The following is a 27835-nucleotide window of genomic DNA, read 5'->3' as shown; positions in this document are numbered from 1 at the left end:
AACAAAGTGAAAGAAATCAGACGACAAAAGAAAAATAATAAAGAAAAATAATAAAGAAAAATAATAAAGAAAAATAATAATGAAAAATAATAAAGAAAAATAATAGAAAAATAATAAAGAAAAATAATAAAGAAAAATAATGAACAAAAATAATAAAGAAAAATAATGAAGAAAAATAATGAACAAAAATAATAAAGAAAAATAATGAAGAAAAATAATAAAGAAAAATAACAAAGAAAAATAATAAAGAAAAATAATGAACAAAAATAATAAAGAAAAATAATAAAGAAAAATAATAAGAAAATAATAATGAAAAATAATAAAGAAAAATAATAAAGAAAAATAATAAGAAAAATAATAAAGAAAAATAATAAAGAAAAATAATGAACAAAAATAATAAAGAAAAATAATGAAGAAAAATAATGAACAAAAATAATAAAGAAAAATAATGAAGAAAAAATAATAAAGAAAAATAACAAAGAAAATAATAAAGAAAAATAATGAACAAAAATAATAAAGAAAAATAATGAACAAAAATAATAAAGAAAAATAATAAAGAAAAATAATAAACAAAAATAATAAAGAAAAATAATGAACAAAAATAATTAATAAAAATAATAAAGAAAAATAATAAACAAAAATAATAAACAAAAATAATAAAGAAAAATAATAAAGAAAAATAATAAAGAAAAATAATAAAGAAAAATAATAAAGAAAAAGAGAAGAAAAGAGAAAATAAAAATAGGGGAAAATTAAGAAAAAATTGAAAATATGGCAAAAAATATGAATAAAAAAAGGAAAAAACAAATTGGGAAAAAAAAAATTAAGGAAAATTGTAAAAAATCTGTGGAAATGTGGACAGATGTTTCTGGTGTATCTGCAGTTCATTATACAGATGTTTCTGGTGTATCTGCAGTGCATTATACAGATGTTTCTGGTGTATCTGCAGTGCATTATACAGATGTTTCTGGTGTATCTGCAGCTGGATGTAAGAGTGTTTGAAATGATAAACGAGTGAAAACAGGACGACAGGTCTGAGCGGCTGATGGAGGGGGAGGGGGAGGGGGGGGGAGGGGGGGAGTCAGGGGGGAGGGGGGTCCCGGGGGGGGGCTCCCGAGGCGACCGCGGGAGATTGAAGTCTAAATGGATCAGAGTCTGAGCTGAAACTATTTTCCTCGGTGAAATTAAACCCGGAGTCGGAGCCGATAATGGAGGCGGCCACTTTAACAGGTACAGCTGCTCAGCAAAGGAACCGGGGGGGGGCTCTTTGAACGGCTCTTTGAAATAGCCGTTAATCCCAACTAGGATGGGCGGATCGATACCAAACGGCTACTTTTAATTATCGATATTGGGCAAAAAGTATCGATGCTAATTTGCATATGTAAAAAGAAGGCGGGGCAGCGATTATCAACACAAGAGGAAGATTTATTTCTTTGTTTTGAGCCAGAACAGCCACAACAGCAAAGGATTGACCTGAGCCGGGCTGATCGTTCTGGTTTAGGTTCTGTTTGTCATTTAAGTATTAATTTAGGGCTGTGCAATTAATCGAAATTCGATTACGATTTCGATTACAACAGTAAACGATTACAAAAATTAGCATAATCGCAAAAAATCGATTACATATATATATATATATTTTTTTCTTTTTTTTTTTTTTGATGGATTTTTGTCACTTTTTTGCTGGATTTTTTGTCACTTTTTTGATGGATTTTTGTCACTTTTTTGATGGATTTTTGTCATTTTTTTGATGGATTTTTGTCACTTTTTTGATGGATTTTTGTCATTTTTTTTGATGGATTTTTGTCACTTTTTTGATGGATTTTTGTCACTTTTTGATGGATTTTTGTCTTTTTTTGGATGGATTTTTGTCTTTTTTGGATGGATTTTTGTCTTTTTTTGGATGGATTTTTGTCTTTTTTTGGATGGATTTTGTCTTTTTTTGGATGGATTTTTGTCACTTTTTTGATGGATTTTTTGTCACTTTTTTGATGGATTTTTTTAAAGTCAACAAATAATCGTTTGAATAATCGTGATTTCAATTATGACAAAAATAATTGTGGTTATTTTTTTTACAATAATCGAGCAGCCCTATATTAATTTAAATATTGTTTGTGTAATTAGTCTTACAGTAGTATTGTATTGTATTGTATTGTAAGATTTTATTCGCACCATAAACAAAACATAAAAACACAAACTCATACGAACTGAAACACAGCCTGCCGTGATCGTGGCAGATGAGCTCAGTTTCAGACGTGCAGCTCGACACATCTACGTCTTAGGACAAACTATTTAGTTTTACCTTTTGCACATTTGAGATTAGGCGAAAAGGAGGGGGGAAGTAAACACTTATTTAGTCCCACCCCTTTGAAGTACTGTCAGTCTCTTTTCCTATTTACTTTTTAGGCTTCCTTAAAACAATAATCTGAGCTCATAAACAGTGTGAATCCTCCCTACAAATCTACATCAGGTTTACAACAGCTGAACATGGAAAGTCAGAGATTTTCTTCCGATACTTAGAGAAAATCCGTTCTTTGTGTTGATGTTTAAACTCTGATATTTGGACATGGTTTGAGCTCTACGTGTCATTTATTCCATATTTTGTGTAATTAACCAGTTAAAGTAATATCGTTTTAATTGGCCAGTTAATTATATAAAATAACCAGTTTTAGAAATGTGTATTGATTGAAATACATTCACCCATATATGAAGTATCAGTATCGGTATCGACAAAAAAGACCCGATTCCAAAAACACACACAGTTTGCTTTAATAACTGACATTATTGGGGGAAGACTGGGCAACATGATGGAAAAGGGAAAGAAAAAAAGCATAAATGTGGAGAAAATGGATAAAAACGTGACGAGTTATGACAAAAACGAAATTAATGTAAAAAAAATGTGAAAAAGCAACAGAAAAATCCCTTTTGTTGACGTTTCTCTGTCGTGTTTTTTCATGTTTTGGTGAAAAAAAAATGACCTAAAAAATGGAAAACGTGGAGAAAACAGAAAAAAAGGAGGTGAAAAATGTGTAGTTCAAACAACACAGGGAAAAAAATGATGAAAAATGATGAAAAATTATGAAAAATTATGAAAAAATTATGAAAAAACAGCGGGAAAAAAAAGAAAAAAGACATGACGACAAAAATAAAAACGTTAAAAAAAAATTACAATAAAAAAAGCTTAATTATGCAAAACAACACGAAAAATAGTTTTAAAAAAAAATACAAAAAGAAACAAAACAATCCCTGATCCTGTGCAGGTCCTGTAGTTCCTGGTCTTGTACTTCCTGGTCTTGTACTTCCTGGTCCTGTACTTCCTGGTCTTGTACTTCCTGGTCTTGTAGTTCCTGGTCTTGTACTTCCTGGTCTTGTACTTCCTGGTCTTGTAGTTCCTGGTCTTGTACTTCCTGGTCTTGTACTTCCTGGTCTTGCACTTCCTGGTCTTGTACTTCCTGGTCTTGTACTTCCAGGTCCTGTAGTTCCTGGTCTTGTACTTCCAGGTCTTGCACTTCCTGGTCTTGTACTTCCTGGTCCTGTAGTTCTTGTAGATATTGTAGTTCCTGGTCTTGTAGTTCCTGGTCTTGTAGTTCCTGGTCTTGTACTTCCTGGTCTTGTACTTCCTGGTCCTGTAGTTCCCGGTCCTGTACTTCCTGGTTCTGTAGTTCTTGTAGATATTGTAGTTCCTGGTCTTGTACTTCCTGGTCTTGTACTTCCTGGTCTTGTACTTCCTGGTCCTGTAGTTCCTCTGACCCTGTAGTTCTTGTAGATATTGTACTTCCCGGTCCTGTAGTTCCTGTAGTTCCCGGTCCTGTAGTTCCCGGTCCTGTAGTTCCCGGTCCTGTAGTTCTGACCCTGTAGTTCCTGGTCTTGTACTTCCTGGTCCTGTAGTTCCTGTAGTTCCTGTAGTTCCTGTAGTTCCTGTAGTTCCTGTAGTTCCCGGTCCTGTAGTTCCCGGTCCTGTAGTTCTGACCCTGTAGTTCTTCCAGGATTGGCCACATCGCCGCCCGGAGCCGGAGACGGAGCATCAGTCCGACCACACGGTGAAAATCGCCGGAGCCATCGCCGGAATCCTGCTCTTCATCATCATCTTCCTCGGAGTCATCCTCATCATGAACAAAAGGTACCTCTGACCCCCCCCCTGTGACCCCCCTCTGACCCCCCCGTGACCTCTGACCCCCCCCCCTAACCTCCCCTGATCTACTCTCACCTCATCATGCTTCTGTTTCTGGTTCTTAGACGACACGTTTTGGTTTCGGTATCAGAAACCGAGTATCGATAAAGTACTGCCCCCCCCCCCATGACCCCCCCTCATGACCCCCCCCCCCCTCATGACCCCCCCCCCCACACACGCTGGGCTAAAGCGCCGCGGATAACGGGCTGTTTTTGAGGCTCGTTTCAAAAACGTTTAGAAAAATGTGTGAAAATCCTTCGATGTTTTTCATGAAAGACTTAAAAGAGACTTTGACTCACACAGACTCAGAGGGAGGGGGGGGGAGGGGAGGGGGGGGGGAGGGGGGGGGAGAGGAAGGGGGGAGAGAAGGGGGGAGGGAGGGGGGAGGGGGGGAAGAGAGGGAGGGGGGGGTGAAGTGGCGTAAACGAGGCAGAAGGAACAAGGGTCCAATCAGTGAGCCTTTAATGAGACGCATTAAACTCGTCTGTGACACAAACACTGTACCCCTCGTGCACGCTCCCCCTCGTGTCGTGCGCGCCCCCTCCCCCCCCCCCCCCCCCGTGCACTCCCCCCCTCCCCCATCCCTCCCCCCCCCCGTCAGCGCGGCCCGCAGCCTTTCGCCTCAGGGCAGCGCAGAATAAACGCTCTTTCATCTCGTCCCTTCATCTGAGCACACTTCCATTACACACACACCACACACACACACACACACACACACACACACGCACACACACACACACACACACACACACACACACACACACACACACACACACACACACACACACTTAAACACACAACATTAACAGCCCTCTGCACGTGCACACACAGGCTTTTCAGGCTTTTTATTCAACACGAGTCGAGCTCAGACATCCAGAAACACACAAACAAAACACTACAAATACTTTAACTACTACTACTACTACTACTACTACTACTACTACTACTACTACTACTACTACTACTACTACCACTACTGCTGCTCCCACTGCTGTCCTGCTGATGCGAGTCCCTGTGAGGATCCAGCCTAATGAGGACATACTTGGCTGCTGCACAGACTAATGAGGCCACTCTGAAAACCAGGCTTCAGTTTGTGTCTTTAAAGCTCAGACACAAACGCACGACACACAAAATCACACAATCACAGACGCACAATCACGGCGGCTTTACCCGAATCTAAACGCTCAGAGACAAAAGCCTTCGAAAACGAGGATGAAAACGTGGCAAAACATCACCATAAAGCGACAAAAGCGTGTAAAAAAAAAGAGTGAAAAAAAGGTGTTTGCTTTGAGAGAAACCTGTTCCCAAAGTTCCCAAAGTTCCCAAAGTTCCCAAAGTTCCCGGAGCTCTGAGGGAAAGTTTCCGCCTGGCTCTGGTCCTAATGACTCTGCGAGAGCGGTTTGTTCTGATCTATTTTTAATGCAGAGGCAGATGAGTAAAAGCAGATGAATCTCCGTAAATCCTGTTTTTCCCCCCGTGGTGCGTTCAGGGCCTGTCACGTTCAAAGACCTCCGTGTCAAACGGCGCCGGATTAATCTGAGGCGGCGGCGAAGGCGGCGGCGAAGGCGGCGGCGAAGGCTGAGGCTGACGGAGCCTTTGTGCCGCGGCCGCCGCTCCCATTCACTAACACGGGATTAGGTTCAGAGATTATCACCCAGCAGCTCCTTTAGATCTGTCCAAAACATGTACAATAGATCTGTCCAAAACATGTACAATAGATCTGTCCAAAACATGTACAATAGATCTGTCCAAAACATGTACAATAGATCTGTCCAAAACATGTACAATAGGATCTGTCCAAAACATGTACAATAGGATCTGTCCCAGCCCGGGGCTTCATTTATATGACCTAAAACATGTACAATAGGATCTGTCCCAGCCCGGAGCATCATTTATATGACCTAAAACATGTATAATAGGATCTGTCCCAGCCCGGGGCATCATTTATATGACCTAAAACATGTACAATAGGATCTGTCCCAGCCCGGGGCATCATGTATATGACCTAAAACATGTACAATAGGATCTGTCCCAGCCCGGGGCATCATGTATATGACCTAAAACATGTACAATAGGATCTGTCCCAGCCCAGGGCATCATTTATATGACCTAAAACATGCACAATAGGATCTGTCCCAGCCCGGGGCATCATGTATATGACCTAAAACATGTACAATAGGATCTGTCCCAGCCCGGGGCATCATTTATATGACCTAAAACATGTACAATAGGATCTGTCCCAGCCCAGGGCATCATTTATATGACCTAAAACATGTACAATAGGATCTGTCCCAGCCCGGGGCATCATTTATATGACCTAAAACATGTACAATAGGATCTGTCCCAGCCCGGGGCTTCATTTATATGACCTAAAACATGTACAATAGGATCTGTCTCAGCCCGGGGCATCATTTATATGACCTAAAACATGTACAATAGGATCTGTCTCAGCCCGGGGCATCATTTATATGACCTAAAACATGTACAATAGGATCTGTCCCAGCCCGGGGCATCATTTATATGACCTAAAACATGTACAATAGGATCTGTCCCAGCCCGGGGCATCATTTATATGACCTAAAACATGTACAATAGGATCTGTCCAAAACATGTACAATAGGATCTGTCCCAGCCCGGGGCATAATTTATATGACCTAAAACATGTACAATAGGATCTGTCCCAGCCCGGGGCATCATTTATATGACCTAAAACATGTACAATAGGATCTGTCCAAAACATGTACAATAGGATCTGTCCCAGCCCGGGGCATAATTTATATGACCTAAAACATGTACAATAGATCTGTCCAAAACATGTATAATAGGATCTGTCCAAAACATGTATAATAGATCTGTCCAAAACATGTACAATAGATCTGTCCAAAACATGTACAATAGATCTGTCCAAAACATGTACAATAGATCTGTCCAAAACATGTACAATAGGATCTGTCCAAAACATGTACAATAGGATCTGTCCAAAACATGTACAATAGATCTGTCCAAAACATGTATAATAGATCTGTCCAAAACATGTACAATAGATCTGTCCAAAACATGTACAATAGGATCTGTCCAAAACATGTACAATAGATCTGTCTAAAACATGTACAATAGATCTGTCCAAAACATGTACAATAGATCTGTCCAAAACATGTACAATAGGATCTGTCCAAAACATGTACAATAGATCTGTCTAAAACATGTACAATAGATCTGTCCAAAACATGTATAATAGATCTGTCCAAAACATGTACAATAGATCTGTCCAAAACATGTACAATAGATCTGTCCAAAACATGTACAATAGATCTGTCCAAAACATGTATAATAGATCTGTCCAAAACATGTACAATAGGATCTGTCCAAAACATGTACAATAGATCTGTCCAAAACATGTACAATAGGATCTGTCCAAAACATGTACAATAGGATCTGTCCAAAACATGTACAATAGGATCTGTCCAAAACATGTACAATAGGATCTGTCCAAAACATGTACAATAGATCTGTCTAAAACATGTACAATAGATCTGTCTAAAACATGTACAATAGAATTGTCCAAAACATGTACAATAGATCTGTCTAAAACATGTACAATAGATCTGTCCAAAACATGTACAATAGGATCTGTCCAAAACATGTACAATAGATCTGTCCAAAACATGTACAATAGATCTGTCCAAAACATGTACAATAGATCTGTCCAAAACATGTACAATAGGATCTGTCTAAAACATGTACAATAGGATCTGTCTAAAACATGTACAATAGGATCTGTCCAAAACATGTACAATAGGATCTGTCTAAAACATGTACAATAGATCTGTCCAAAACATGTACAATAGATCTGTCCAAAACATGTACAATAGGATCTGTCTAAAACATGTACAATAGGATCTGTCCAAAACATGTACAATAGGATCTGTCCAAAACATGTACAATAGATCTGTCCAAAACATGTACAATAGATCTGCCCAAAACATGTATAATAGATCTGTCCAAAACATGTACAATAGATCTGTCCAAAACATGTACAATAGGATCTGTCCAAAACATGTACAATAGATCTGTCCAAAACATGTACAATAGGATCTGTCCAAAACATGTACAATAGATCTGTCCAAAACATGTACAATAGGATCTGTCCAAAACATGTACAATAGGATCTGTCCAAAACATGTACAATAGGATCTGTCCAAAACATGTACAATAGATCTGTCCAAAACATGTACAATAGGATCTGTCCAAAACATGTACAATAGATCTGTCTAAAACATGTACAATAGATCTGTCTAAAACATGTACAATAGAATTGTCCAAAACATGTACAATAGGATCTGTCCAAAACATGTACAATAGGATCTGTCCAAAACATGTACAAGAGATCTGTCCAAAACATGTACAATAGGATCTGTCCAAAACATGTACAATAGGATCTGTCCAAAACATGTACAATAGGATCTGTCCAAAACATGTACAATAGATCTGTCCAAAACATGTACAATAGGATCTGTCCAAAACATGTACAATAGATCTGTCCAAAACATGTACAATAGATCTGTCCAAAACATGTACAATAGATCTGTCCAAAACATGTACAATAGATCTGTCCAAAACATGTACAATAGATCTGTCCAAAACATGTATAATAGGATCTGTCCAAAACATGTACAATAGATCTGTCCAAAACATGTACAATAGATCTGTCCAAAACATGTACAATAGGATCTGTCCAAAACATGTACAAGAGATCTGTCCAAAACATGTACAATAGATCTGTCCAAAACATGTACAATAGATCTGTCCAAAACATGTATAATAGGATCTGTCCAAAACATGTACAATAGATCTGTCCAAAACATGTACAATAGATCTGTCCAAAACATGTATAATAGGATCTGTCCAAAACATGTACAATAGATCTGTCCAAAACATGTATAATAGATCTGTCCAAAACATGTACAATAGATCTGTCCAAAACATGTATAATAGGATCTGTCCAAAACATGTACAATAGATCTGTCCAAAACATGTATAATAGGATCTGTCCAAAACATGTACAATAGATCTGTCCAAAACATGTACAATAGGATCTGTCCAAAACATGTACAATAGATCTGCCCAAAACATGTACAATAGATCTGTCCAAAACATGTACAATAGATCTGTCCAAAACATGTACAATAGGATCTGTCCAAAACATGTACAATAGATCTGTCCAAAACATGTACAATAGGATCTGTCTAAAACATGTACAATAGATCTGTCCAAAACATGTATAATTGGATCTGTCCAAAACATGTACAATAGATCTGTCCAAAACATGTACAATAGATCTGTCCAAAACATGTACAATAGGATCTGTCCAAAACATGTACAATAGATCTGTCCAAAACATGTACAATAGATCTGTCCAAAACATGTACAATAGATCTGTCCAAAACATGTATAATAGATCTGTCCAAAACATGTACAATAGATCTGTCCAAAACATGTACAATAGGATCTGTCCAAAACATGTACAATAGATCTGTCCAAAACATGTACAATAGATCTGTCCAAAACATGTACAATAGATCTGTCCAAAACATGTATAATAGGATCTGTCCAAAACATGTACAATAGATCTGTCCAAAACATGTACAATAGGATCTGTCCAAAACATGTACAATAGATCTGTCCAAAACATGTACAATAGATCTGTCCAAAACATGTACAATAGATCTGTCCAAAACATGTACAATAGGATCTGTCCAAAACATGTACAATAGGATCTGTCCAAAACATGTATAATAGATCTGTCCAAAACATGTACAATAGGATCTGTCCAAAACATGTACAATAGATCTGTCCAAAACATGTACAATAGGATCTGTCCAAAACATGTACAATAGATCTGTCCAAAACATGTATAATAGGATCTGTCCAAAACATGTACAATAGATCTGTCCAAAACATGTATAATAGGATCTGTCCAAAACATGTACAATAGATCTGTCCAAAACATGTACAATAGGATCTGTCCAAAACATGTACAATAGATCTGTCCAAAACATGTACAATAGGATCTGTCCAAAACATGTACAATAGATCTGTCTAAAACATGTACAATAGGATCTGTACAAAACATGTACAATAGATCTGTCCAAAACATGTATAATAGATCTGTCCAAAACATGTACAATAGGATCTGTCCAAAACATATACAATAGATCTGTCCAAAACATGTACAATAGATCTGTCCAAAACATGTACAATAGATCTGTCCAAAACATGTACAATAGATCTGTCTAAAACATGTACAATAGATCTGTCCAAAACATGTACAATAGATCTGTCCAAAACATGTACAATAGATCTGTCCAAAACATGTATAATAGATCTGTCCAAAACATGTATAATAGATCTGTCCAAAACATGTACAATAGGATCTGTCCAAAACATGTACAATAGGATCTGTCCAAAACATGTACAATAGATCTGTCCAAAACATGTACAATAGGATCTGTCCAAAACATGTACAATAGATCTGTCCAAAACATGTACAATAGGATCTGTCCAAAACATGTACAATAGATCTGTCCAAAACATGTACAATAGGATCTGTCCAAAACATGTACAATAGGATCTGTCCAAAACATGTACAATAGATCTGTCCAAAACATGTACAATAGATCTGTCCAAAACATGTACAATAGGATCTGTCCAAAACATGTACAATAGATCTGTCCAAAACATGTACAATAGATCTGTCCAAAACATGTACAATAGATCTGTCCAAAACATGTACAATAGGATCTGTCCAAAACATGTACAATAGATCTGTCCAAAACATGTACAATAGATCTGTCCAAAACATGTACAATAAGATCTGTCCAAAACATGTACAATAGATCTGTCCAAAACATGTACAATAGGATCTGTCCAAAACATGTACAATAGGATCTGTCCAAAACATGTACAATAGATCTGTCCAAAACATGTACAATAGGATCTGTCTAAAACATGTACAATAGATCTGTCCAAAACATGTATAATTGGATCTGTCCAAAACATGTACAATAGATCTGTCCAAAACATGTACAATAGATCTGTCCAAAACATGTACAATAGGATCTGTCCAAAACATGTACAATAGATCTGTCCAAAACATGTACAATAGGATCTGTCTAAAACATGTACAATAGATCTGTCCAAAACATGTATAATAGATCTGTCCAAAACATGTACAATAGATCTGTCCAAAACATGTACAATAGATCTGTCCAAAACATGTATAATAGATCTGTCCAAAACATGTACAATAGGATCTGTCCAAAACATGTACAATAGGATCTGTCCAAAACATGTACAATAGGATCTGTCCAAAACATGTACAATAGGATCTGTCCAAAACATGTACAATAGATCTGTCCAAAACATGTACAATAGATCTGTCCAAAACATGTACAATAGGATCTGTCCAAAACATGTACAATAGATCTGTCCAAAACATGTACAATAGATCTGTCCAAAACATGTACAATAGATCTGTCCAAAACATGTACAATAGGATCTGTCCAAAACATGTACAATAGATCTGTCCAAAACATGTACAATAGATCTGTCCAAAACATGTACAATAGATCTGTCCAAAACATGTACAATAGATCTGTCCAAAACATGTACAATAGATCTGTCCAAAACATGTACAATAGATCTGTCCAAAACATGTACAATAGATCTGTCCAAAACATGTACAATAGATCTGTCCAAAACATGTACAACAGATCTGTCCAAAACATGTACAATAGATCTGTCCAAAACATGTACAATAGGATCTGTCCAAAACATGTACAATAGATCTGTCCAAAACATGTACAATAGGATCTGTCTAAAACATGTACAATAGATCTGTCCAAAACATGTATAATAGATCTGTCCAAAACATGTACAATAGATCTGTCCAAAACATGTACAATAGATCTGTCCAAAACATGTACAATAGATCTGTCCAAAACATGTATAATAGATCTGTCCAAAACATGTACAATAGATCTGTCCAAAACATGTACAATAGATCTGTCCAAAACATGTACAATAGGATCTGTCCAAAACATGTACAATAGATCTGTCCAAAACATGTACAATAGATCTGTCCAAAACATGTACAATAGATCTGCCCAAAACATGTACAATAGGATCTGTCTAAAACATGTACAATAGATCTGTCCAAAACATGTACAATAGATCTGTCCAAAACATGTACAATAGATCTGTCCAAAACATGTACAATAGATCTGTCCAAAACATGTACAATAGATCTGTCCAAAACATGTACAATAGATCTGTCCAAAACATGTACAATAGATCTGTCCAAAACATGTACAATAGATCTGTCCAAAACATGTACAATAGATCTGTCCAAAACATGTACAATAGATCTGTCCAAAACATGTACAATAGAACTGTCCAAAACATGTACAATAGATCTGTCCAAAACATGTACAATAGAACTGTCCAAAACATGTACAATAGGATCTGTCCAAAACATGTACAATAGGATCTGTCCAAAACATGTACAATAGAACTGTCCAAAACATGTACAATAGAACTGTCCAAAACATGTACAATAGGATCTGTCCAAAACATGTACAATAGGATCTGTCCAAAACATGTACAATAGATCTGTCCAAAACATGTATAATAAATCTGTCCAAAACATGTACAATAGAACTGTCCAAAACATGTACAATAGATCTGTCCAAAACATGTACAATAGATCTGTCCAAAACATGTACAATAGATCTGTCCAAAACATGTACAATAGATCTGTCCAAAACATGTACAATAGATCTGTCCAAAACATGTACAATAGATCTGTCCAAAACATGTACAATAGATCTGTCCAAAACATGTACAATAGATCTGTCCAAAACATGTACAATAGAACTGTCCAAAACATGTACAATAGAACTGTCCAAAACATGTACAATAGGATCTGTCCAAAACATGTACAATAGATCTGTCCAAAACATGTACAATAGATCTGTCTAAAACATGTACAATAGGATCTGTCCAAAACATGTACAATAGAACTGTCCAAAACATGTACAATAGAACTGTCCAAAACATGTACAATAGATCTGTCCAAAACATGTACAATAGATCTGTCCAAAACATGTACAATAGATCTGTCCAAAACATGTACAATAGATCTGTCCAAAACATGTACAATAGATCTGTCCAAAACATGTACAATAGGATCTGTCCAAAACATGTACAATAGATCTGTCCAAAACATGTACAATAGATCTGTCTAAAACATGTACAATAGATCTGTCCAAAACATGTACAATAGATCTGTCCAAAACATGTACAATAGATCTGTCCAAAACATGTACAATAGATCTGTCTAAAACATGTACAATAGATCTGTCCAAAACATGTACAATAGATCTGTCCAAAACATGTACAATAGATCTGTCCAAAACATGTATAATAGATCTGTCCAAAACATGTACAATAGATCTGTCCAAAACATGTACAATAGGATCTGTCCAAAACATGTACAATAGATCTGTCCAAAACATGTACAATAGATCTGTCCAAAACATGTACAATAGATCTGTCCAAAACATGTACAATAGGATCTGTCCAAAACATGTACAATAGGATCTGTCCAAAACATGTACAATAGATCTGTCCAAAACATGTACAATAGATCTGTCCAAAACATGTACAATAGGATCTGTCCAAAACATGTACAATAGATCTGTCCAAAACATGTACAATAGATCTGTCCAAAACATGTACAATAGATCTGTCCAAAACATGTACAATAGATCTGTCTAAAACATGTACAATAGATCTGTCCAAAACATGTACAATAGATCTGTCCAAAACATGTACAATAGATCTGTCCAAAACATGTACAATAGGATCTGTCCAAAACATGTACAATAGATCTGTCCAAAACATGTACAATAGATCTGTCCAAAACATGTACAATAGATCTGTCCAAAACATGTACAATAGGATCTGTCCAAAACATGTACAATAGGATCTGTCCAAAACATGTATAATAGATCTGTCCAAAACATGTACAATAGGATCTGTCCAAAACATGTACAATAGATCTGTCCAAAACATGTACAATAGGATCTGTCCAAAACATGTACAATAGGATCTGTCCAAAACATGTACTATAGGATCTGTCCAAAACATGTACAATAGGATCTGTCCAAAACATGTACAATAGATCTGTCCAAAACATGTACAATAGATCTGTCCAAAACATGTACAATAGGATCTGTCCAAAACATGTACAATAGATCTGTCCAAAACATGTACAATAGGATCTGTCCCAGCCCGGGGCATCATGTATATGACCTAAAACATGTATAATAGATCTGTCTAAAACATGCACAATAGGATCCACACGTGACCAGGAGTGGGCGTGACTGTGGAAGAAGAAAACAGTAAAAACACGGCCTCAGAGACGCACGTTTATGTGAAGAAACCAGTGAATCAGTGTTTAAGACGTTAGCATGCTACCGGTTAGCATTTAGCTTCAACAGCTCTGACCTCTCCAAGAGAAAGGCCTGAACCACAAACATCTGGCCTTGGATACAACATGTGACAGAGGTCAGAGGTCAGAGCTGTTACTGTAGTATTATATGTGTTTATCGTGTTGAAGCCATGGGCAGTTGCTAACCAGTAGCATGCTAGCGTCTTGAGCAGCTTAAACACTGAGTATATCTGCTGCTGGTTTCACATAAACGTGTGTTTGAGCAGTGAGTACGAGTCATAAAAATATCACAATACAGATATCGTTACATGTAGTACTACTGTAGTACTGCTGTAGTACTACTACTGCGGTATTCAAAATGGCCGCCGGAACTATGCGTGATGTCACTGAGCAGTTTCTTCAAGATCAGGAGACTTTTTTCAGTTTATATCTAATAAAATGGATTAAAATCGTCCAAACTGTAGATGTTATTTTTAAGAGTTTGAACCTGTGGATCTTCTGTAAATACAGCGCTGATGGATTAGTGTTTTCCAGACGTTTCCGTGGTTCCTCTGATGTTCCTCTGATGTTCCTCTGGTGTTCTTCTGGTGTTCCTCTGATGTTCCTCTGATGTTCCTCTGGTGTTCCTCTGGTGTTCCTCTCGTTTTTCTCTGGTGTTTCTCTGGTGTTTCTCTCGTGTTTCTCACAGGAGTGTTTTTTTCTGAGGGTCCATTAAAGCCGTGAGCGTTTCTCTGTCTCTGCTTTTGAAAAACATCCATTTGTCGGAGCCGCACACGAACGCAGCGAGTTCAACCCTGACCCCGAACGCATCACGGAAAAACACATCAGACACTCAGAAACAGAGCCTCAGAGCCTCACAGTGACAGAGCCTCAGAGCCTCACAGTGACAGAGCCTCACAGTGACAGAGCCTCACAGTGACAGAGGCTTCATAAGTGAGAGCTTCTGAACATTTGGTGGTGCTCCGGTTCCTCCCTGAAGCTCAGAGCTCTGTGACGTCACGCCGTGGCTGCTCTGAAGGTCACACTTTATGACGCTCTGATGTAAAGACTGAACTTTAGGGAGATTTACCGCCTTAATTAAACTTTAGAGACGAGCCTCGTTAAAACCAGAGCCTCTCGCTGAGATCAGAGACTTCAGACGACGACAGGTTAGACAGGACTTCACTTCACTCACGGCATCCAGACCTTCCCTCAGCCCTCCCCTCGGCCCTCCACTAATCCCTCCCCTTAGACTAGAAGGCTTTTATTTTGAAAACACCACAAATGTAAGACTTTTATTGTGACACTTGAGGAGCTTTTATTCCAGCTTCTCCACTTTAGTCTTGGTTTGGTTGGAGTCAGAAGATCATGAGGTCTTTGTGTCTTCTCCACTTTAGTCTTGGTTTGGTTGGAGTCAGAAGATCATGAGGTCTTTGTGTCTTCTCCACTTTAGTCTTGGTTTGGTTGGAGTCAGAAGATCATGAGGTCTTTGTGTCTTCTCCACTTTAGTCTTGGTTTGGTTGGAGTCAGAAGATCATGAGGTCTTTGTGTCTTCTCCACTTTAGTCTTGGTTTGTTTGGAGTCAGAAGATCATGAGGTCTTTGTGTCTTCTCCACTTTAGTCTTGGTTTGTTTGGAGTCAGAAGATCATGAGGTCTTTGTGTCTTCTCCACTTTAGTCTTGGTTTGTTTGGAGTCAGAAGATCATGAGGTCTTTGTGTCTTCTCCACTTTAGTCTTGGTTTGTTTGGAGTCAGCAGATCATGAGGTCTTTGTGTCTTCTCCACTTTAGTCCTGGTTTGGAGTCAGAAGATCATGAGGTCTTTGTGTCTTCTCCACTTTAGTCTTGGTTTGTTTGGAGTCAGAAGATCATGAGGTCTTTGTGTCTTCTCCACTTTAGTCTTGGTTTGGTTGGAGTCAGAAGATCATGAGGTCTTTGTGTCTTCTCCACTTTAGTCTTGGTTTGGTTGGAGTCAGAAGATCATGAGGTCTTTGTGTCTTCTCCACTTTAGTCTTGGTTTGTTTGGAGTCAGAAGATCATGAGGTCTTTGTGTCTTCTCCACTTTAGTCTTGGTTTGGTTGGAGTCAGAAGATCATGAGGTCTTTGTGTCTTCTCCACTTTAGTCTTGGTTTGTTTGGAGTCAGAAGATCATGAGGTCTTTGTGTCTTCTCCACTTTAGTCTTGGTTTGTTTGGAGTCAGAAGATCATGAGGTCTTTGTGTCTTCTCCACTTTAGTCTTGGTTTGTTTGGAGTCAGCAGATCATGAGGTCTTTGTGTCTTCTCCACTTTAGTCCTGGTTTGGAGTCAGAAGATCATGAGGTCTTTGTGTCTTCTCCACTTTAGTCTTGGTTTGTTTGGAGTCAGAAGATCATGAGGTCTTTGTGTCTTCTCCACTTTAGTCCTGGTTTTGTTGGAGTCAGAAGATCATGAGGTCTTTGTGTCTTCTCCGCTTTAGTCTTGGTTTGGTTGGAGTCAGAAGATCATGAGGTCTTTGTGTCTTCTCCACTTTAGTCTTGGTTTAGTTTGGAGATCATGAGGTCTTTGTGTCCTTGTAGGAAACTGTCTCAGAAGCGAAAGGAGACGCTGAGCTCTCGACAGGAGATGACTCTGATGGTGACCAGCTCCCACACGACCACGACTGCAGACGGCCACGCCACGCTCAACGGACGAGGTACTGAAGTGCTGCTAATGCTAATGCTAATGCTGCTGCTAATGCTACTGCTAATGCTACTGCTAATATTTGGAATAATACTTACTCTACCTACACTTCTAAACTTGTGGTATTACAAAAGAAAGCTGTAAGAGCCATTTCAAGGTCCATGAGAAACTCTCCACAGATGCTCTCTTCCCCAGATGTGGCCTCCTAAAGCTTCCTGATCATAATGCATGTACTGTGTATAATGTTGTAAACCGGTTAAACCCTAGATTATGCGAACTCATTCCGTTATACTCACCCGTTCACCAACATGATACAAGGACAAAGCTGCTTTAACAGGGAAATATAGGAAATTAAAAGTACTAGTTTCAGCATAAGCCACAGGGTCCGAACCATAAGCTGGAGGACAACTTAAAACAATCTCCTACTTTAACTGTATTTAAACGGAGACTAAAGAGTCAGCTTCTGGAGAGCTGTGCTTCTGGTTTGCTTGCGGCCTAAGAATGGTTTCTCTCTGTGCAGGGAAACACTTTTGAGGCACGAGGTAGAACAATGATACAAGGAAACCAAACTGTTTGATTGTTTGGATGGAAACTAGGACCAGACTAGTCAATAAAATGCAATGTATTCAAATTACAATTTATTTTTCAGTAATGATTAAATAAAATAATAATAATAATAATAAAAAAAATAGAAGAAGTGTACACAGACAGATGTAAACATATGTATAAATGAACATTATATATTGTTGACAGGCCACCTGTTGTGATGATATTGTCAGCGGGAATTAGTTCATTGAGCCATTCTTACTTGTCTTTATGCAAAGTAACTATACCCAGGGTGGGGGTTATGGACCCTGTGGATAAGCTTTTAGCTTTTGGGCGTTTATTTTCACAATGTAGCATTGCTTGATGGGTAATAAGTTGAATTTCCTGATTGTATGTGTGAAGTTGTGAAATAAACTAAACTAAAAAAAAAAGGAAAAAAAATACTACTGTTAATACTACTGCTAATGCTAGTGCTAATGCTAATGCTACTACTAATACTACTGCTAATGCTACTACTAATGCTACTGCTAATGCTACTGCTAATACTACTGCTAATGCTACTGCTAATACTACTGTTACTACTACTACTAATACTACTGCTAATGCTACTGCTAATACTACTGTTACTACTACTACTAATACTACTGCTAATGCTACTGCTAATACTACTGTTACTACTACTACTAATACTACTGCTAATGCTACTGCTAATACTACTGTTACTACTACTACTAATACTACTGCTAATGCTACTGCTAATACTACTGTTACCACTGCTACTAATACTACTGCTAATGCTACTGCTAATACTACTGTTACTACTACTACTAATACTACTGCTAATGCTACTGCTAATACTACTGTTACTACTACTACTAATACTACTGCTAATGCTACTGCTAATACTACTGTTACTACTACTACTAATACTACTGCTAATGCTACTGCTAATACTACTGTTACTACTGCTACTAATACTACTGCTAATGCTACTGCTAATACTACTGTTACTACTACTACTAATACTACTGCTAATGCTACTGCTAATACTACTGTTACTACTACTACTAATACTACTGCTAATGCTACTGCTAATACTACTACTAATACTACTGCTAATGCTACTGCTAATACTACTGTTACTACTGCTACTAATACTACTGCTAATGCTACTGCTAATACTACTGTTACTACTACTACTAATACTACTGCTAATGCTACTGCTAATACTACTGTTACTACTACTACTAATACTACTGCTAATGCTACTGCTAATACTACTGTTACTACTGCTACTAATACTACTGCTAATGCTACTGCTAATACTACTGTTACTACTACTACTAATACTACTGCTAATGCTACTGCTAATACTACTGTTACTACTACTACTACTACTACTACTACTACTACTACTACTGCTAATGCTACTGAGAAGGTCTTAGTGAGTTGAACACGTTCAAAACAACAACAGCTCGAGGACAGGGGCAAAAACAAAAGGCTTTATATTATATCCCACACAGCGACAGACACGAGGTACTAATACTGCGAGTACTGCGGGTACTGTGGGTACTGCGAGTACTGCGGGTACTGCGGGTACTCCTGCAGATGCTCCTCCTTCAGACGCCGAGGTGTTTATTTTATTTCCCGTCTTTCCCGAGTTTCTGGCGGCGCGTCACTCACACTTTGAGGATTATCCAGAGCGAAGTTTGAAGGTGAAGAAAGTGAGCAACAGAAAAACCGCCACAAGACACAAACGACAGAGAAACGAGGGAGGGGGGAGAGGGGGGGGGAGGGGAGAGAGAGAGGGGAGGGAGGGGGGAGGTGACCTTGCCTCGGGCGCCTGCTCCACTTTAACTGCTCTCTATAAAGAAAAGGGAAAAGTGGAAAAGAGTGAGAGAATATTCAGGAGGAGGTGGAACCGAGGCTGCAGAGACGAGAGATCAGACCCGGATCAGACCCAGATCAGAACCGGGTTAGGCCCAGATCAGACCCGGGTTAGGCCCAGATCAGACCCGGGTTAGGCCCAGATCAGACCCAGATCAGACCCGGATCAGGCCCAGATCAGACCCGGATCAGGCCCAGATCAGACCCGGGATAGGCCCAGATCAGACCCGGGTTAGGCCCAGATCAGACCCGGGTTAGGCCCAGATCAGACCCGGGTTAGGCCCAGATCAGACCCAGATCAGACCCGGGTTAGGCCCAGATCAGGCCCGGGTTAGGCCCAGATCAGACCCGGATCAGGCCCAGATCAGACCCGGGATAGGCCCAGATCAGACCCAGGGGAGGCCCAGATCAGACCCGGGTTAGGCCCAGATCAGACCCGGGTTAGGCCCAGATCAGACCCGGGTTAGGCCCAGATCAGACCCAGGGTTAGGCCCAGATCAGACCCGGGTTAGGCCCAGATCAGACCCGGGTTAGGCCCAGATCAGACCCGGGTTAGGCCCAGATCAGACCCGGGTTAGGCCCAGATCAGACCTTGTGGTGTAACAACAAACTGGACAAACATTTTGCTTTGACAAACCTTAATGAACTTGTTTCCGGTTTGTGTCGTCACTGATGGAGAAAAGATGAAAATGAATCTAATTTATTTTTCTCTCAGGTTTGTCGTCTCCGTCGTCCTTCACTCTGAAATCCAACACCATGAGCTCCATCCCCACAGCCTACTACACAGGTGAGCCCCGCCCCTACACAGGTGAGCCCTGCCCCTACACAGGTGAGCCCCGCCCCCACACAGGTGAGCCCCGCCCCCACACAGGTGAGCCCCGCCCCCACACAGGTCGCTGCAGACTCTTCTCTAACTCTTGTTTCCTCTCCCGTTGCCGCCGCAGACCCCTTCGTCCCGACGGCCATCTTAGGTGAGCCTCTTCTTCTTCTCCTGTTTCCCTCAGGCAGGACAGACAGGCGTACACAGGACAGGGCGTAGGGACAGAGCTGGAGAGACACTTCATCCATCGTCTGCTGCTTCTGGCTCTGGCTTCTGTTCTTTCTGTTCTTGAGTTGTGGTTTTTTTTGCGGTGATTTCCCGGTTTCTCCTGTTTTTGAGTTTTTTTTCTCCGTATTGTTTCTGTGGTTTCTTGTGTGTGCGGTGGGCTCCACTCATCCACATCACATCGTGTCGTCTGCGTCCGACTGTGCATCGAGACACGGATCAGTCACTTTGTCCTGCTCGGCTTTACCCAAATCTAAAAAACCCACTTGAAAGCTAAGACCTACCAAACTGAGCTCGGATTCCTCCTCACGCTGCTGCCGCGGTGTCGCTTCTTCATCTTGTTTGTGAAGCTTTTCTGTTGCTGTTTCCTTTTGTTTTGTGTTTTCAAGACGCTTTAGATTTGGGTAAAGCTGGACAGGAGAGGTGGGGGTTAGAGGTTAAACTGAACTCTCTGTGATCCTGCAATCAGTCGCTTTAATGTCGGTTTATTCAGTTCCTTTATGTCGTTTTTAGCTTCAGTTTTTACTCAAACTGATCTGACTCATGTGTTCAGAAACTACAAGGTCTTAGCTTTCAAATCAGGCGTTGGTCTATAAGCTGTAAACAAAAACAAGACCACAAAAACACAACAGAAAAGCTGCAAAAACGTGCCGTAAAAGCAACAATAGCGTAAAGAAAGAGCGACTAAAAACTGATACAAAAACCAACAAAAATGCTGCAAAAGCGTGACATAAAAGCTTAGTTTTGTAGGTCTTAGCTTTCAAATCACTGGCCTTTAGGCTGTGAACGTTTGGAGAAACTGCACTTGGTTCAGGCAGAAGTTGAGACGGTTTTTCATCACCTTTTCTTTCTCTTCATGTCGAGCAATTTCGATTTAAAACTGGACTTTTGTAATAGAGACGTCGCCGAGTCATGTTTCTGCAAATAGATATTGTAGATCCGATATTGTAGATCCGATATTGTAGATATTGTAGATCCGATATTGTAGATCCGATATTGTAGATATTGTAGATCCGATATTGTAGATCCGATATTGTAGATATTGTAGATCCAATATTGTAGATCCGATATTGTAGATCCGATATTGTAGATCCGATATTGTAGATCCGATATTGTAGATCCTATATTGTAGATCCAATATTGTAGATCCGATATTGTAGATCCAATATTGTAGATCCAATATTGTAGATCCGATATTGTAGATCCGATATTGTAGATCCGATATTGTAGATATTGTAGATCCAATATTGTAGATATTGTAGATCCGATATTGTAGATCCGATATTGTAGATCCGATATTGTAGATATTGTAGATCCAATATTGTAGATATTGTAGATCCGATATTGTAGATATTGTAGATCCGATATTGTAGATATTGTAGATCCAATATTGTAGATATTGTAGATCCGATATTGTAGATATTGTAGATCCGATATTGTAGATCCGATATTGTAGATATTGTAGATCCGATATTGTAGATATTGTAGATCCAATATTGTAGATATTGTAGATCCGATATTGTAGATATTGTAGATCCAATATTGTAGATATTGTAGATCCGATATTGTAGATATTGTAGATCCGATATTGTAGATCCGATATTGTAGATATTGTAGATCCGATATTGTAGATATTGTAGATCCGATATTGTAGATATTGTAGATCCAATATTGTAGATATTGTAGATCCGATATTGTAGATATTGTAGATCCAATATTGTAGATATTGTAGATCCGATATTGTAGATCCAATATTGTAGATCCAATATTGTAGATCCGATATTGTAGATCCAATATTGTAGATCCGATATTGTAGATCCAATATTGTAGATCCGATATTGTAGATCCAATATTGTAGATCCGATATTGTAGATCCGATATTGTAGATCCAATATTGTAGATCCGATATTGTAGATATAGTTCATCCAATTACACAATGGAGATCATTTGTTTCACTCAGACTTGGCTGTAAATACTGTTTAAGTGGAGCTAGCTCGCAGTTAGCTTTGCCCGTTAGCCTGTTAGCTTCTTCTTTGTGATTCCATTAGTGTGTATTGGTGACTCTGACCTGGAGGCAGTGAAGTTGGCAATTGTGGTTGTGTGGCCAAAGAGCCCTGGTGTCGTGAACACATTTTAAACACGTGACTTAGTTCTGCTTTAAAGCTTCACCTTTTTCTCGTCCCAGAGCAAAACCCAGCGCCGCTTTCAGCCGTGTTAGGGAGGTGGCGCAGTTCACCGAGAGTCCACCAGGGGGCGCAGGACCACAGCGTCAAAACAGACTCAAAAAAACAGCCACAAATGTGACAAAAACACAAGAAAAAAGGGAAACGAAGCCACAAAAGAGCGACAGGCGCGATGTTGAAACGTGAGGAAAACAGAAAACGAGGATCCAGTCCTGAAGCTTTAGATTTGGGTAAAGCCGATGTGCTCGGTCACAGTTTCACGGTTAAAAACGACTCGCCTTCTGAAGGGGGCGCTACACTGTCTCTCCTCAGGGCTCAGCTTTAGCTTTAGCATTAGCCTAGCATTAGCGTAGCCACTGTTGATGAAGTTGTTGCTCACTTCCTGTCTCTTTTCTCCCTCTCCCGTTGTTTTTTTCTAAAGTGCCCATAAATGGTAAGTGGGGGGGGCGGGGTCTGTGTGCGCATGCCTCGCTCTGATTGGTCCAAACCTCCTCCATCTTGTTTGTTTTTCTGTCGTTTTTGTTATTGTTGTTTGTTTTTTTTTTTAGCTCCATTTTCCTCATTTTTCATTTGATTTGATTTGAATGATGTGGCGGGGAAAGTGTCAGCCAATCAGAGCACAGGATCAGAGTCAGGTCAAAGACAAGGTTTGAATCAGACGCAGCCTTTTCACACGGCGCCCCCTGAAGTGTCCCCCCTGAAGCCCCCCCCCACTGCCCCCCCCCACCGTGTGAAAAGGCCGTCGCTCCATCGTGTCGTGCTGTTTTTTCTTCATCCGTCACTGTTTGTTTGATTCTTTTTGTGTCGAATGTGAATAAATGTGCGATGATTAAGTGTAACAGGAGGAGGCGGAGCTGGAGCCGCCTTAACCCAGTTCGGCTTTACCCAAATCTAGAAGCTTAACGACTGGAGAGCGCCTCATTTGAAAGCTAAGACCAACAAAACTGACATAGACAGATTTTTTATCACGTTTTTTCATCTTCATTATTGTGTAATTGTTGGCACTTTTTTCAATAAGCTCTTAGATTTGGGTAAAGCCGAACTGGAGGAAGTGTGCTGTGTTCAGGCGGGGGTAAAGAGCTGAAAGACTTTCTTTTCATTGACGCCCAGTTTTTCCCGACGGGCTGAAACACTCTCTGTTTCTCTGATCAGCTGTTCTTACGGGGCGTGGCCTCACTGACAGGTTTATTGTGGCCACGCCCCCCACGCTGTTGTAGTTAGTGAAGAGGCGGGTCAAAGACTCTTCACATTTCAGTTAGTTTCAGTTCAGTTTAGTTTCAGTTTAGTTTATTTTCAGTTTAGTTTCAGTTCAGTTTAGTTTCAGTTCAGTTTAGTTTCAGTTCAGTTTATTTTCAGTTCAGTTTATTTTCAGTTTAGTTTCAGTTTAGTTTATTTTCAGTTTAGTTTATTTTCAGTTCAGTTTATTTTCAGTTCAGTTTATTTTCAGTTCAGTTTATTTTCAGTTCAGTTTATTTTCAGTTCAGTTTATTTTCAGTTCAGTTTATTTTCAGTTCAGTTTATTTTCAGTTCAGTTTAGTTTATTTTCAGTTCAGTTTAGTTTCAGTTTATTTTCAGTTCAGTTTATTTTCAGTTCAGTTTATTTTCAGTTCAGTTTAGTTTCAGTTTATTTTCAGTTCAGTTTAGTTTAGTTTCAGTTCAGTTTATTTTCAGTTCAGTTTATTTTCAGTTCAGTTTATTTTCAGTTCAGTTTAGTTTAGTTTCAGTTCAGTTTAGTTTCAGTTCAGTTTAGTTTCAGTTCAGTTTCAGTTCAGTTTAGTTTCAGTTCAGTTTAGTTTCAGTTCAGTTTATTTTCAGTTCAGTTTAGTTTAGTTTCAGTTTAGTTTAGTTTCAGTTCAGTTTAGTTTCAGTTCAGTTTAGTTTCAGTTTAGTTTATTTTCAGTTTAGTTTCAGTTTAGTTTATTTTCAGTTTAGTTTATTTTCAGTTCAGTTTAGTTTATTTTCAGTTCAGTTTATTTTCAGTTCAGTTTATTTTCAGTTCAGTTTATTTTCAGTTCAGTTTATTTTTAGTTCAGTTTATTTTCAGTTCAGTTTATTTTCAGTTCAGTTTAGTTTATTTTCAGTTCAGTTTAGTTTCAGTTTATTTTCAGTTCAGTTTATTTTCAGTTCAGTTTATTTTCAGTTCAGTTTAGTTTCAGTTTATTTTCAGTTCAGTTTAGTTTCAGTTCAGTTTATTTTCAGTTCAGTTTATTTTCAGTTCAGTTTATTTTCAGTTCAGTTTATTTTCAGTTCAGTTTAGTTTAGTTTCAGTTCAGTTTAGTTTCAGTTCAGTTTAGTTTCAGTTCAGTTTCAGTTCAGTTTAGTTTCAGTTCAGTTTAGTTTCAGTTCAGTTTATTTTCAGTTCAGTTTAGTTTAGTTTCAGTTTAGTTTAGTTTCAGTTCAGTTTAGTTTCAGTTCAGTTTCAGTTCAGTTTAGTTTCAGTTCAGTTTAGTTTCAGTTCAGTTTAGTTTCAGTTCAGTTTAGTTTGGTTTAGTTTAGTTTCAGTTCAGTTTATTTTCAGTTCAGTTTAGTTTCAGTTCAGTTTAGTTTCAGTTTAGTTTCACACCCGATATGAGCTCGATACTTTCCCACAAATTAGGGAAAAAAGGGGAAAAAATTGTCAGGGAACGTTGGGCAAATTTTGAGGAAAAAATGATCGGGTTTAGTTTTAAGGCGAGACCCTTTAGGTGAAAGTATTGATGTTTCCCGCAGTGGTGGAAGTGGAGATTTGTATCTGTTTTCCTCCCTTTACATCTTAGTTTTCATGTCAGATATAAAAATGATGATGTTTATTTGATGATGTTTTGTCTGCGAGGTGGGGGCGACCCGGAAGTAGAAAGGCCGTCTTTCCCGCGGGTTTTCATTCATAAATATTGACAGATTTGACATCCACGTGTCCTGCTAAGGGGCCCCGTGATGACGCTTTCACCCAAATATGGTGTTTTTCCTCCTACGAGACGCTGGAGCGGAAAAGTGGAAGAACGGGACAAAAAAATTACAAAAATTGGATTTAAAAAATGACAAAAAATTGACGAAAAAATTGACGAAAAAAGGACACAAATTTGAACAATTTTGACAAAAAAATTACTAAATATTGACAAAAAATGACAAAAAAATGACAAAAAAATGACAAAAAAATGACAAAAAATTACAAAAAAATGTGACAAAAAAATGGCAAAAAAATGACACAAAATGACAAAAAATGTGACAAAAAAGACAAAAAATGACAAAAAAAATGACGAAAAAATTGACGAAAAAATTGACGAAAAAAGGACACAAATTTGAAAAATTTTGACAAAAAAATTACTAAATATTGACAAAAAATGACAAAAAAATTGACAAAAAATGGCAAAAAAAATGACACAAAATGACAAAAAATGACAAAAAATGACAAAAAAATGACAAAAAAATGACAAAAAAATGACAAAAAAATGACAAAAAAATGACAAAAAATGTGAAAAAAATGTGACAAAAAATGACAAAAAATGACAAAAAAAATGACAAAAAAATGACAAAAAAAATGACAAAAAAATGACAAAAAAAATGACAAAAAATGACAAAAAATGTGAAAAAAATGTGACAAAAAAATGACAAAAAAATGACAAAAAATGTGACAAAAAAGACAAAAAATGACGAAAAAAATGACGAAAAAATTGACGAAAAAATTGACGAAAAAATTGACGAAAAAAGGACACAAATTTGAAAAATTTTGACAAAAAAATTACTAAATATTGACAAAAAATGACAAAAAAATTGACAAAAAATGACAAAAAAATGTGACAAAAAAATGGCAAAAAAAATGACACAAAATGACAAAAAATGACAAAAAAATGACAAAAAAATGACAAAAAAATGTGACATAAAAATGACAAAAAAAATGACAAAAAAAATGACAAAAAAAATGACAAAAAAAAATGACAAAAAAAATGACAAAAAAAATGACAAAAAAAATGACAAAAAATGTGAAAAAAATGTGACAAAAAAATGACAAAAAAATGACAAAAAATGTGAAAAAAATGTGACAAAAAAATGACAAAAAAATGACAAAAAATGACAAAAAATGTGACAAAAAATGACAAAAAATGACAAAAAAAATGACCAAAAAAATGACAAAAAAAATGACAAAAAATGACAAAAAAAATGACAAAAAAATGACAAAAAATGACAGGCGAGTTTTTACAGATTTTTTCACTGATGATTAGTTTATTGAAAAACTAAACAAAATATCCAAAATCCCTCTGAAAAAACCTTAGTTACTAATATGTCAATAAAATAAAACCATAACATTTAATCTGGATCAATTCATTATTTTGATTTCCCAAAATATTGGCCATTTTAATGCCTTATTTTTATGTGAAAACAGAAAATGACAGAAAAAGTGCAACACATTTTTTCTCATATTTATATCTGTGATGTTCAGCAAAAGCTTCAAATTGAAATCTCTACATTTAGTTTTTTTCCCCTATTCACCTGCAGTGTCTCGCCTTAAGCATGTTAGCGTGTTCTGTGTTGTTAGCGTGTTCTTGGCGTGTTCTGAGTTTGCCCCTGTCTCCCACAGACGACTCCCACACTCAGAGCGAGACGTCGTCCCTGGTCCAGTCTCATTACAAACAGCGCGAGCAGGAGCCGACGCCCTACCAGAGCGGGACCATCCACCCCGCCATCCGGGTGGCCGACCTCCTGCAGCACATCACCCAGATGAAGTGTGCGGAGGGCTACGGCTTTAAGGAGGAGTACGAGGTTAGGAAGTGTCTCTTTAACATCACCCAGATGAAGTGTGCGGAGGCTACGGCTTTAAGGAGGAGTACGAGGTTAGGAAGTGTCTCTTTAACATCACCCAGATGAAGTGTGCGGAGGCTAC

General features: G+C 38.1%; 1 protein-coding gene across 1 annotated transcript in view; it reads left to right on the top strand.

The window, feature by feature from the left end:
- Positions 1-4000: 4000 nt before the first annotated feature.
- The window catches only part of LOC306978050 (receptor-type tyrosine-protein phosphatase mu-like), a 61794-nt gene continuing 37959 nt past the window's right edge, over positions 4001-27835 (top strand). The window contains exons 1-6 of the mRNA XM_079576508.1: positions 4001-4117; positions 17214-17329; positions 20465-20536; positions 20694-20720; positions 23399-23410; positions 27533-27714. Coding sequence (XP_079432634.1) covers positions 4107-4117; positions 17214-17329; positions 20465-20536; positions 20694-20720; positions 23399-23410; positions 27533-27714 — 420 coding nt within the window. The 5' untranslated portion in view covers positions 4001-4106. The remainder of the gene's footprint in view (positions 4118-17213; positions 17330-20464; positions 20537-20693; positions 20721-23398; positions 23411-27532; positions 27715-27835) is intronic.

Source organism: Gobius niger (genome assembly GCF_951799975.1).
Source record: "Gobius niger genome assembly, chromosome: 18".
In the NCBI taxonomy this organism is placed as follows: Eukaryota; Metazoa; Chordata; class Actinopteri; order Gobiiformes; family Gobiidae; genus Gobius; species Gobius niger.
Note: the sequence above shows the minus strand (reverse complement) of the source record. Positions and strands in the feature narration are given on the sequence as shown.